Raw genomic sequence first — 14,015 nt, 5'->3', positions numbered from 1 at the left:
GGGAAGACGCACAGGAATTACCTCTTCATAAAATATGCCCACCATCATATGTGGGCATACGATGTAGAAGTTCCCGTCCCTTTCCATGGCAACAATTCAGAAGTTATCACACCTTTTCTATAATTTCTGAATAACCCACCTCTTAATTTGCAGGTAACTGGAATTAGATATTAGTTGTACTGCAGCACTGCCCTTGAGCTGCTGCTCTCTACACAGGGCCTATGGGGTAGCCAGCTCTGCAGGAGCAGTCACTGGGCTGTCGCACTGCTGCCTCAGTGAAGCTGTTTTCTTCCACCACTGGCTGGATCTTGAAAGCTTTCCTGGGCAAAGCCAAAACCTTTCCTGTGCTATGCCACAATTTTGTGGCTTGCCTGCCCTGTATCACAGGGAGATTTTACATCAACCTGATATTTCTCCATTATTGCTGAGAGTAGGAGCTAGATAATTTTAATTGATAAAGTTTGAATGTACAATAAGATTTGACACTTATGTTTTTCTTTCCTTTTTTTTTTTTTAACTGTATAATTACTTTTATTTTTAATATCCAGAATGTGTAATATAAGGGCCAGAGCCTCCTCCTGGACTCAATTTTATAAATTCTCAATTGGTTGGTGAGACCAATAGGGATACTTTTGCTTGTCCAATTTGGTTTCTGGGAAAGCTTAGTTCAAGTCCTCAGTGGTCATCTGTTCAGATGGAATTAAGTTCTTATACTTCTCCATCTGTTTCTCATATTCTACAACCCCAGCCTTTGAGAGAGACACCCACTCAGCACAAGACTTCACATCTTCTTTTTCTTCAGCATCCACCAGGGCAGTATATGGATCCTCTGGTACAGGAACCTTCAGGGCATTAAACTTCTTCTCAAAGTCATCCACCAAGCCTGCCTTGGCCACATTGGCCTTGTAGTAAACCCAGTCAATAGATGGTGGATTCTCAAATAAAGCAGCCAACCTGGAGGTGAGGATCTCATTCCAGGATTTCCGGGAATTAGCAATCGCCTTTTGGTTTTGGGGTATGATCTCCCAAAAAGCTATCCAGTCAATGGTTTTTAGAGCAAGTTTTCCCCCAGCCATCTTGAGATCCTTCACTGACCCCAGCTGCCTACCGTCCACAGCAGCAAGTAACGGAAGTGGGTTGCCGGAAGGTCTTCCCTCAGCCAACCCCAAAGCCAAGGGAAAAGGAAAAGAAAAACACCCTCTCACCTTTATTACTTTAAAAATGGAAAGTTTTTATTATAAGAATATATCTGGTATATTCTCATTAGGATGGAAATTCTTCCTGTGTTCAGGCTTCTAGATTTTATTCATGTCTTTCTTAGTTTGTCATTGTTTTAAAACTCTTCTTCCTTTTTCTCCTATACTGTAAGGTTTAAACCCAATGGGCTTCTATTATAATTCTCATTTGTGTGCTGCTCAAGTATCTGTACATGCACATAGCATGAAATATACTGGCATTCTATTAATAATGTTACTAATCGTCTTGCTTTGTAACCATGTGTCTGTCCATGGAGATTTGGAGGCAGATTTTACCAGCATGTCAGCACTGGTTATTGATAGCAGTGAGACTGGTGATTAGACCTCTCAAACACAAGATAAATCCAGACTTAGCTAAGGAAAGACTTTACTCCAAAGGACAACTGCTATTAGGAAAGGGGGACTATCAGAATAAGGAGAACACTCAGATCATAAGATCTGAAAGCATCTCAAAGGCCAAGCAGGAAGAAATTTTCTCTCTTGCAGGTCTAGAAAGAACCAGGTGCAGAGCGGTGGGATGAATGGGAACCAGGATCATACATTTAAGTAGGGAAGGTTTTTCTCCGAGAGCAATAAATTTTCAAAAAAGGGTCATTTGTAAGGGATCCATCTACTTGCTCACTCTTAAAGGGTCAAAGTTTAGGAGTTTAGAAATTTGTGGTAAAGCAGAAGAATTATAGCTAAAAGTTTGGTAATGATGAGTTAGCAGGTATTTTGTCCAGATTGGTTAGTGGGTACAAACAGCTCAGCTTATCAATCATTACTGAGGCAAAGAATAAGAATTTGGTGAGCCTGGGAAGGATCTGAACTAGTGAAGACAGAAGCTCTTGCACACATGGGGGAAATAATAGGCTAGGAACACTCATAGTTAAAAACTGTTTTCTCATAACACTGCAGCTTCATGACCTACATTTATTTTGAAGAGGATTTGAAACCATGACCTGAAATACCGAGCCTACCTTTCATCTTACCTCCTACATGTGAAACTCATGCCCTAAACCCCAGCCTCAAAGGATTATTCATCATCCCTACCCATACTCAGCCCTGTGCCTTCTATCTGGAATACCTTGCCCATCCTCCCATCCACCTACTCATCCTTCAAGGATATGCTCAAACTCCATCTTCTCTAGGTGGCTTCCTAGTTGCCCCAAGTTGGACTTAACTCCTTCCTGTTTTGCATTTTACTTGATCAGTACTTCTATCATAGCTGTTACCTACCACCATTTGCCTGCATTATATTACATACACTGGCTTCTCCAAAGGATTGTGGGCTGTCAGCACACGCACACGCGCACACACACACACACTTTCTGTCATATCTTAAAGAATTTTCAAAGAACCTTGAGATAATAGCAGTCTTCTGTTCCATATCGTGTGTTAATGTGCCACAGAGTGATAGCCTTTCCCTCTAAAAAAAAAAAAAAAAAAATTTGGAGAATCAGAGTCTGGCCTTGTCTAAGGTAAACAAAGTGTCATCTACAAATCTTATCTAAGTCAAGTGGAGAAGGGTGGTACTGAGGTGAGGGGCAGAACTCGATTCTGGAGGCAGGATTTAGGCACCAGACCAAATTGAAGACTAGCTAAAACAGGGACATAACAGAGGCAGCTTTCTATTAAAACACATCCACTGGTGTGCCATGTTAGTTTACCATTGCTATGGTAGCAATCAAAAGTCACCACCATTTTCCATGGCAAGAACCTAATGATCCAGGTATTATAGCTCATTTCCGAGAGATTTATGTATAATCTGTCCCTTAATTTGCATGTGATTAAAAGTAGATATGAGTATGACTGCAGAACTGCTCTGGGCACACTGCCTATGGAGTAGCCCCGCTCCACAGGCAGTATCTCTGATGCTGCTGGATGCTGCCGTTTCAATTAAAATTGTCTAACACCTCTGGCTAGCCCTTGAATTCTTTCCTGGGCAAACCAAGAACCCTCCTGGGCTAAGCTCGAGTTTAGGAGCTCACTTGCCCTACATCAACTCTTTGCTGTAAGCCCTTATTTTGAACCCTAAAGGGTGGGAGGATTCCCTATTTTCAGCTGTTTTCCAGGAGCACAGGACTTAGGTAAAGTTTAACATTGTTAGCACCTGGTTTCCATAAGCTTCTCAGAAGGCTTTGACTTTTGTGCTGGTTATGTAGCAAGAATATGCCTACAAGATAAACCATATATAAGAAACTCCTGTTGAGATTCCATTCTAAGCAACTGGTTTTGAGGTGTTCTGTGCAGCTATTAGTGGTTCACTGCTCAAGATATAGGCTGGGTACACGCCTGTAATCCCAGCACTTTGGGAGCCTGAGGTGGGTGGATGGCTTGAGGTCAGGAGTTCGAGAACAGCCTGATCAACATGGTGAAACCCTGTCTCTACTAAAAATACAAAAATTAGCCGGGCATGGTGGCTGGTGGCCGGTGCCTGTAATCTCAGCTACTTGGGAGGCTGAGGCAGGAGAATCGCTTGAACCTGGGAGTCAGAGATTGTAGTGAGCCGAGATTGTGCCACTGCAATCCAGCCTGGGTGACAGAGCAAGACTTCCTCCCCACTAAAAAAAAAAAAAAAGAGAGAGAGAGAGAGAGAAGGTATATACTGGAGAAGACTCTACATCAACTTGGATGTGGTCTAGGCCTTTCAGACCACTTGCTGTGAGACAGCTTTTATCTTAGATGTACATTTTTTTACTATAATGTTGTCGGGTTATGTCCTTGAGCTGCAATAAGCCATAGATCGGTAATCATTGACAGTTCAGGTCTGTGAGTTTTCCCTACCATTTAAGCCTGAACTGTGACTGCAACTCCTTGATCTTGAAAGATTTATCTTTTTTGCAATTGTGATTATATATTATAGGAATCATATGTATTTTTTCATTTCCCCAAAGTGAGCATAATACATCCATAATGTTTCCCTTGCCACAAGAATTCTTCTTGATCTCCCATTGCTTTTTTTTTCAAGATGACTCATTCTTGCCATCTAGATGCACTAGAAGAAAAAAAAAAAGAATCCAAAGGTCAGAAATTCAGAACCTCTGTGGTAGGGTGAGATGGAGTCCTAATAATATCTGTAGGGGGTCACGATGGCAAATTGCTCTGTGTGGTGAAGATCCTCAGTTTCTTTTGATCCTTGCTTCAGGATCCAGCCTTCTCTTCTGATAGTCCTTTGTGTGGAATGGCCACTTGCAACAGAGCAAATGTAAGACTTTCTATATGCCACTGTTTGTTTTTAAAGGCCATCAATTCGGGAAAGCAAGAATGAAAATATCTGTTGGCTCCTTGTTCACCTCTCTTTAAATTAAGTTTTCAGCATATAAATTTTAAAAGAACATATTTCAGCCCATAACACCCCCCAGTGCCTCTCCAAATTATTTCCACATGAAAGCCACAAAAACACCTCACATTTTCCAGCTTGGGAAAACCATCCATTTATATTTGCTGCATTGCACACCCCGATGATTACTTACTAGACTGTAATATTAGGACTGTGATTACTTGTTACTCAACAGTCATTAGCTTGGTGTCAGGGGCAAAGCATGGTGGCTGTTTCTTTATGATTCTGATTCAATCTCAGTCTTAAGCAAGCACTGCTTCCCTGAATCATGGGTGTCAAGACTTCTTGGCGATCCTGATTGGCGCTCAGCTGCAGGTCAGGACGAGGGATTTATTCCTGCCACTCCCATGAAGGCAGAGGGTTTTGTTTGTTGGTTTGTTTTCTCTCTTTACTTTCTCCACTTGGGTTTTCACAAGTGCTCCACAGGTACAAGGTAGTTGTCCTTCACCTAGTAGTTTAAGATTTTTGTTCCATAGGAGAGGAGGGAGAACGGATCTGGGGTTGGCTTTCTGTCCTCCTTGAAGCAACCTCTCATTTAAGCCAGCATCATCACATCGATAATCTTTTTTTTTTTAATATATAACTTATTGCATTTTAGGTTTTGGGGTACATGTGAAGAACATGTAAGATTGTTGCACAGGTACATACATGGCAATGTGGTTTGCTGCCTTCCTCCCCATCACCTATATCTGACATTTCTCCCCATGTTATACCTCCCCAACTCCCTACCCCCTGCTGTCCCTCCCTTAGTTCCCCCCCACAGACCTCAGTGTATGATGCTCCCCTCCCTGTGTCCATGTGTTCTCATTATTCAACACCCGCCTATGAGTGAGAACATGCAGTGTTTGATTTTCTGTTCTTGTGTCAGTTTGCTGAGAATGATGGTTTCCAGGTTCATCCATGTCCCTACAAAGGACACAAACTCATCATTTTTTATGGCTGCATAGTATTCGATGGTGTATATGTGCCACATTTTCCCTGTCCAGTCTTTCTTTATGTTTATCTCTACTCCCTAAGAAAAGTAGCTGGACACAATGCAGACAAGCATTTGTTAGGTGAATAAAATTTTAAAGGAAAAAAGGACAGTTTTTATTTTGAATAAACTAATTGCTAGGGCACAGGTGAGTAGAAAATATTATTTTAAAATAATAAAAGCAATTCAAGTCTCTAACAGCATTCACTAAATTTCTTTAACCTCAATTTTGGTCTCAGGCATATTAAGAAAAATTGAGAGAAGATATGCAACTAAATGGGTAAAATATTTAAAGTCATCATTTTCCATTTAATATACATACGATTGTAAAAACTAAATTGGATATTTAAACAAATCTCTCCAAAGTTTCACAAACTTTGGGTTAAACAGGTTATTTCTTTCATATTTGGGATAATCTGACATGGTAGACGGTTACTTTGAAATATAACGTAGCATAGAGTTAACCAGTTAGGATAGCATATTGCTTACCAAGCTTATAGTTTGATTAATGTGAGAAATTTCCACAGTAAAATAGTCAAATGTGTGACCTTTTTTAGTTAATAAAGCAGTTTGTTTACACACGTTTACCAGAGACAGGCATTTGGGATTTAAGTCCTGGGAAATATCCACAAGTAGAATGAGTAGTGAGCGTTTTAATAATTCTGTTTAACAGAGTAGCAGCGAATTAAAGTATATAAATGATTGTGGCTACCAGCAAGGAATATTAACACAGATATTGCACTCTGAAAGACATATCCAGTTTGCACAAATAAAATGCTTCTAGATTTTTTAAAAACACTTATTTAAAGGTTTTTTTTTTTTTTTTTTTTGGTGATAGGGAATCACTCCATCAACCAGCCTACAGTGTAGTGGCGTGATCACAGCTTACTGCAGCCTCGACCTCCCAGACTCAAGCTATCCTCCTACCTCAGCCTCCCAAATAGCTTGGACTATATTTGCAGACTACCATGTACAGGTAATTTTTAAATTTTTTGTAATAACGTGATATTGCTATTTTGCTTAGCCTGGTCTGGAACTGCTGGGCTCAAGAGACCCTCCTTTCTTGGTTTCCCAAAGTCCCAAGATTACAAGCTTGAGCTATCATGCCCAAGATTTTTGATGTACCATGTTTTTTCAAGATATTTCAAGATTTTTGATGTGACATGTTTTGATTGCTAGAATTAATAAACTTGAAATATTACTCTCAGTGTAAAAACAGAAATAGTTTCATGCTGTGGTTGAGATAGAGCAGCTCCTTTAGAGACCATCTAAACACATGTGGAGACATTACAGTTTCTGACAGTGTATTGCCACCTACATATCATAATGTATTCGAGGGGTTTAATGTTGGCTAGTGTTGGGATGCTGCTCTTATAATAAGGTTCGGGTAAATTCCATGTATAGAAGCCTTTTTGGATAGATCAAAAATATATATGGGAATCTAACAAACTACTGTTTGAGTCATAGTGCTTTTTTATTACAGTTAGACTAAGTTTTGAATGTCCCATTCATAAAAATTTATATTAATTTCTTACAGAAAGTGTAATTAAACTATTCTGAAGAGTTTACCTTTGTTTTAGACAAGAGAAAGAAGTATAATAAATGCATTAAGAAGTAAATATAGTGCTACCTCCATATTTAGTTATGTTTAAATTGTAAATCTATAATGTTGAATTGCCTTTTATTATCACATACTCTTTTTTTTTTTTTTTTTTTTATTGCATTTTAGGTTTTGGGGTACATGTGAAAAACATGCAAGGTTGTTGCTTAGGTGCATACGTGGCAGTGTGATTTGCATACTCTTTGAGGAAAATAATCTAGCCCATTTTACCCATCAAGTTTCTGGCAGCCAACCTGCCATCATTATTATATCCATTGCTTCTTAAGCTCTTCCATTTATTGCAGTTTATATTTAAAGGGTCTCCATCATAATAAGAGATCAATAATAAAATTAGAGATAAAATGAGATCATATGGTTTTTCTTTCATAATATCAAAATATTTCATATAACATGAAATTAGAAAATAAGGATGAGTTACATAGAAAAAAATAAGTTCATTAAAAAGTTTTCCTTCTCATACTGTCACATTTTTCTTTGCCTTTAATTTCTCTAGTGAACGTTTAAATCCCCGTTAAGCTCAGATAGAACAAGAACAATTATGCCAGGAGGTATAAGATGCTCTCATCAGGCTTACTAGAAAGAAGTAAGACACCCTCACTGCCTGACAGTTATCACTGGATTTACTGTCAGCAGCTGCTCACTCAAATGAAAATGTTTCCTGAATTCATCTCATGCCTACAATCTTCATCTTTACTCCCCAGTTCCTTTCCTGGGGGAATTGCAGGGATAAGTATCTCTCCTTTTTATAATGAACACTTTAAACCTCACAGAGAAGCGTGTCTTTTGCCTCCTCCCTAGGGAGTCATCTATTGCCTCTGCAGCACATTTTCACTGTTTTGTTTTAAAGAGCAAGGTTTGGGTGCACTTAACTCAGTCAATTAGTAGGGTCAGATGCAATTGTTTCTGTATCCTGCAGTCTGTACCTTCCTTACAAGATGAGTGACTTATAAATTCTGCATTCTTGTTTCTTGCTTTTGCTATCTGCCTCCTTAGAGGAAACCATTATCTGTTCAAAAGCACACTACACGCATTGTAAAAATATGGTGAAAATTATTTTTATTGGCAATACTTGAACTGTGTTAACTGAAACATGAGAAATTGAGTGAACCATGCACTTTTTAAAACTTTACTGCTGTAGTTTACTTTGTTTGACCTCTCCAAACCTCTCGTTGAAATATGATCCCCAGTGATGAAGGTGGAGCCTAATGAGAGGTGTTTGGTTCATGGGGGCAGACGTCTCATGAATGGTATTGGTGCCATCTTCAGTGATGAGTAAGTTCTTGTTCTGTTAGTTCTGTGAGAGCTGATTGTTAACAAGAACTTGGCACCTCCCCCATTGCTCTCTTGCTCCCTGTCTCTCCATGTGATCTCTGTATATGCTGGTTCCGCTTCACCTTCTGCCATGAGTGGAGGGAGCCTGAGGCCTTCACTAGAAGCAGATGCCGGTGCCATGCCTCTTGTATGGCCTGCATAACTGTGAGAACAACAAACTTTTCTTGTTTATAAATAAACCAGACTCAAGTATTCCTTTGTAGCAACACTAAAAGGACTAAGACAGATAATTGGTACGGAAGAGTGGGATGTTGCTATAAAAATAGCAGAAAATGTGAATGTGATTTTAGGACTTGGCAAAAGATAGAAAGATTTGGAGGTCTGAAAAAAGACAAGAAGATTAGAGAAATTTTGGAACTTCTTAGAGATTGGTTAAGTGGTAGTGACCAAAATGCTGGTAGAAACATAGACCAAGACCAAGCTGACAGGATCTCACATAGAACTGATTGGAAGCTAGAGAAAAAATTACCCTTGTTAACCACAGAAAAGAACCTGGTTGCATTGTCTTCATGCTCTAGGTCTTTGTGGAAGGCCAAGCTTAAGAGTCATGACCTAAAGTATCTAGTGGAAGAAATTTCTAAGCAGAAAACCCATCAAAATATGTCAGATACAGGATCAAAGGAATGGCCTAAAGTTGTAATTTATGATTAAAAATGAAGCAAAGCATAACAATTTGGAAAACGTGCAGCCTGGGCATGTGATAGAGAAGGAAAGAGCATTTTTAAGAGGGGGATCCAGTGGTGCTGCAGAACCACTTGTTAAAAGGATTAGCATGACTAAACGGGAGCCAAGACAATGGGGAAAAAGCTCCAAACACATTGCAGAAATTTTCAGATCTGCTCCTCCCATCACAGGCCCATATGGGAGGACAAAATGGTTTCAAAGTCTGGGACTGAAGCATCATCGCCCCGTACCACCTTGGGATGCTGCTTCCTAAGTCCCAGCTGCTCTGGCTCCAGCCACTGCTCAATGCCCCCAGGTACTGCTTGGTCCTCTGCTCTATAGCATAAGCTGAAAGCCTTGGCAGTGTCCATATGGTGCTATGTCTGCAGTCACTCAGAATGCAAGAGTGGAGGAGGCTTGACCGCTTCCACTTAGATTCCAGAGGATCTATCCCAAAGCCTGGTTAACCATGCAGAATTCTGCTGCCGGGGCTGAGTCCTTGCAGAGAGTGTCTACTAAGTTCATACTGAGTAGAAGAGTGCAGTTGCAGCACCCTCGGAGAGTCCCCACTGGGGCCCTGCTTAGTGGAACTATGGGAGCAGGGCTGTGTAGACAACCCAGCAGCATGCACCATCAGTCTGGAAAAGCAGCAGGCATTCAACTCAAACCCAAGAGAGCACCCATGTGGGCTGTGCCCAACAAAGCCATGGGAGAGGACTGTCTGAGGGCTTTGGAGTTGACCCCTCACACCAGTGTACCCAGAGTGTGGGATATGGAGTCAAAGGAGATTATTTTGGACCTTTAAGATTTAATGTTTGCCCTGCTAAGTTTCAGACTTGTGCAGAGCCTCTTGCTTCTTCATTTTGGCCTATTTCTCCCTTTTGTGATAGAAACGTTTATTAAATGCTTACACAACCATTGTATCTTGGAAGTAAAAACATTGTTATTGATTTTACAGGGTCACAGCTATAAGGAATTGGCCTTGAGTCTCAGATGAAACTTTGAATATTGGACATTTGAGTCGATGCTGGAACAAGATAAGAGTTTTGAAGACTATGGGATTGAATAACTATACTGTATATATAAGAAGGGATAAAATTTAGAGGTCCAGGGGTAGAATTGCTATAGTTTGGATTTTTTGACCCCTCCAGACCTTATGTTGAAATTTGATCCCCATGTTTTTAGGTGGGGCCTAAAGGGAAGTGTTCGGGTCATGGAGGCAGATCCTTGATGAATGGCTTGTTGCCATCCTCACAGTAATGAGCCCTCTTGCTCTATTAATTCCTGTAAGAGCTGGTTGTTATAAAGAGCTTGGTACCCGCCCCCACCTCGGTGCTCTCTTTGCATATGCCTGCTCTTCTTTGCCTTCTGTCATGAGTGAGGACAGCCTGCAGCCTTCACCAGAAGCAGATGCTGGTGCCATGCCTCTTGTACAGCCTACATAACTATGAGACAAACGGATCTCTTTTCTTTAGCATTTACTCAGACTCCAGTTTTCCTTGATAGCAGCACTAAAAGGACTAAGACACTGGCTCTCCAAGGGGGAGAAAGATTATCCTGGCTATCACCAACATTCCAGGATGAAGAAATCTGGTAATATATTCAGGCTACTGGAATGCCCTCCAGTACAGCAGTAAGTCTTAGAATCTAGCCATCCTCTCACCTGCAAAGCTACTTCCTTGATAAAAATAAATAAAAAATACATAATAATAATAATAAAACTTCCATAGACATGCTGAACTATTCCAGGAAAATGCTCAGGATCTAATTCCTGTTCTTTTTACACAACTTACTTACTGAGATTTATCTCTTTTCATTTATACTTATGTGCTCATTCATTTTCTCTCTCTCTTTCTCTCTCTCTCTCTCTCTCTCGCCACCCCTTCTCTGTCCCTATCTCCCCTCTCCATATCTCTCTCTCCCACCTCTCCATCTTTCACCGTTATTTATTCTCCATAGTTCCATTCTGGACCTCCCACTGGACACTATACTTGAGATCATTTTATTTCAAAGACTCTCTGATCTCAAAAATTTTTATCTATCTGCTATCTATAACTTCTTAGAGTAATTCTTAAAATAAAATAAAAAACAGGTAAGTATTGAGCTATCAGACACTATGTCATTTTAAGCCTTTACACAGTAAATTTAAATAGTAACTTTTTTTTGTAATATACTTAGGAATTTTTCCTTAGTTACTCTGATTGATGAAATTAACTTTTTAAGACAATTCTGTGAAGCTCTGCAATTTGCTCAACAATAGTTACTGAATTTATCAGCCTACCACCATATTTTCTTCACCTTGAGAAATTAAATATGACTATGTCCCTGGATGGTAACATAGTACAGTGTGAAACTAACTTATCAGTTGCTTGAAAAAGAAGGGAAAATTTGACTGAAGATTAAGTCACAGACATCTGTGTGCTTCATTTCTAAATATATATTATCTGATACAATGAGCTGGTTTTGCCCTTTTACAGGACTTAAATTTTTCATCATGGATTAACCACAGATATCACTGTAGTTCTTATTCTATACTAAACAACTACATTGGTGAGAAACGGAAGGAGAGTGGCCCACAGTGCTGTCTTTGTTTTTGTGGCGTATCCCAAGCTATTTTTCTCTGAGAGTAGACACACATGCCATTATGTATACCATCACCTCAGTCCTCAGCTGTAAAGCAAGCTTGTCTTCATACCATTTGCTTTTTTTTCAGAATATCAAGTCAAAATAAAAAACAAATCATTTGGATGATTGACTTCTCCTTCAATTAGGGCTCCTCTGTGATTTTCAAAATATTAACAGGGGAGTCCTTCAAAATCTCTTCTATGTGCTGATAAGAACATGGCACTCCACTTGCAGAGAGTCATTTGTTGGAGGCTGGTATCCTCTATGAGCTTGTTCCAGATTTCATTATAGAGAAAAATTATTTCATAATCTGTAGGATATCAGAAATTCCTTTTCAAGTTTTAGTCTGGATAAAATTTTCATCTCTTTGTTCAGCAATTTTATTAATGTAAGTGCATTAAAAGAGAAGAGATTTGGACATGTGATCTAACTCTCCATCTTCCCAGGTAATACTCAGTGCATTTTATATTTATTACAGGTGAATGCCAGTGGAATGCAACTTCTTTTGCTTTAGAAGATAAGATTTTAGCAATGTCAAGTTTCCAGGTACAACTGAGAGATATTTAACACATTATTATTTCCACCAAGATGGGGAAAATTTCCTAGAGCGCATTTCTTTTGACAGCAGAGAAGTATCCAAGTTATTCTAGAAAATAAAGCAAAGTTTTCCTCAAGTCCTGTATTATATATATTATATGTTTCCAAAAATTAAATTACCACAACAACCTAGAAAGTTTAGAGATCTCTATTTGATTTTTCCATCTTGCTAAATATTCTTCAAATCAAATATTAGTTGTCCCTGTCGCTCAGAATGAAGAAAAACGGTGTTAATGAGGACCTGGAGAAGTAAAGTGACTACTACCTTTCCAGACTCCAGAACTATAACAAATAAATTTCTGTTGTTTATAAGCTACCCAGATTATGGGGTTTTGTTGTAGCGGCCCAGGTGGACTAAGGCAAGGTTACTTTTAGCTTTTTACATACTTTTTACTTTTAGCTTTTTACATATGTGTTTGTGTATATGTATCTGTGAGATAGAAAAAAAATTATTATTTATCATAGAGTTAAAATATATTAAGAATTTAAACTTTTCTACAAAAATTTAATTCAAGTTTTAGAAAGTAAAGTAAAATCAATGTATATAAAACAACTCTTCATAGAGGACATCTGTTCTGGCAGGTGAGAAACTGATAGCTATGTGCTGCACTGAGAAGGTAAGTGTAACTGGCATACTCAGTAGCATCTTCATATACTTCTTTTGGAAAAAGCTCATCAAACCAAAGTATGGCTTACCGATGAAGGCCGTTGCTTGCGATCCTGCCTCATTTATCGTCTTTGTGTTGTTGCTCTTCCAGGAAACCCTCTCCTTTTTATTACTAGGTTTTTGTTTTCCATCTCTGTATTCCTTGGTAGAAGAGAAAGCAGAAATGAGCTGGAATCCAATCTTTACAGACTTTTCTACTGAAAATATGTAAGTGTTCTCCAATACTATGTGTTATACAAAAAATTACTAACCATAAAATAATTGTCATGAAAACCTAACCTTCCTATTAAGTGATAGTTTTACCAAAGCATCAAAAATAAATTTATTTCCAATAAAATGCTTGATCTTTCTGCATGTATGCAGGCCAACTACTGGATCTCCAATCAGTGACCGTGCATAACACTTTTGTTTTTTGGCCTTGAACCTATTGCGTATGTTCTAGCCACTGCCTCTTCCCGGTGGAAATACTGATTTTCTCATGAAAAACAAACAGCTCTTCAATGAGGAAATGCTATGTGCCTCATTAAGAAATACTTTGGTCTGAATGTTTGTGACCCCACCAAATTTATGGGTTCAAATCCTAACCCCCAAGGTGATGATAAAAGGAGATGGAGATTTGGGGCAGATGATTTGGTAATGAGAATGGAACCCTTGTGATGGGAATTGGTATCCTTATGAACAAGGAATCAGAGAACTAACTTGTCCCTTTCACTAGACAAGCACACAGCAAGAAGACACCTTCTAGGAATCATGAAATGGATCCTCACCAGACACTTCATTGCCAGATGTCTTGATCTTGGACTTCCCAGCCTCCAGAACTATAAAAAATAAATTTCTGTTGTTTATAAGCTACCCAGATTATGGGGTTTTGTTATAGCAGCACAGATGGACTATGGCAAGGGTACTTTTAGCTTTTTCCATATATTTGTGTTTCTGGGTAGACAGAAAAAATGAATTTG

The 14,015-nt window shown here is 39.1% G+C and overlaps 1 protein-coding gene across 1 annotated transcript; it reads right to left on the bottom strand.

Moving 5' to 3' along the window:
• Positions 1-518: 518 nt before the first annotated feature.
• Positions 519-1,114, bottom strand: LOC135276359 (ATP synthase subunit d, mitochondrial-like). The gene has a single exon (XM_064379971.1). It carries the CDS (start codon positions 1,074-1,076, stop codon positions 663-665), a length of 414 nt encoding a protein of 137 aa, XP_064236041.1. The 5' UTR covers positions 1,077-1,114; the 3' UTR covers positions 519-662.
• Between the last annotated feature and the right edge of the window lie 12,901 nt (positions 1,115-14,015).

This window comes from Aotus nancymaae, unplaced genomic scaffold (genome assembly GCF_030222135.1).
Source record: "Aotus nancymaae isolate 86718 unplaced genomic scaffold, 86718_ANA_hifiasm-v0.15.2.pri h1tg000022l_1, whole genome shotgun sequence".
In the NCBI taxonomy this organism is placed as follows: Eukaryota; Metazoa; Chordata; class Mammalia; order Primates; family Aotidae; genus Aotus; species Aotus nancymaae.
This window is presented reverse-complemented; position numbering and strand designations above follow the sequence as displayed.

Excerpts from the sequence above, each read along its gene's own strand:
- LOC135276359 (XM_064379971.1), bottom strand. The coding sequence starts at position 1,076 with ATGGCTGGGGGAAAACTTGCTCTAAAAACCATTGACTGGATAGCTTTT.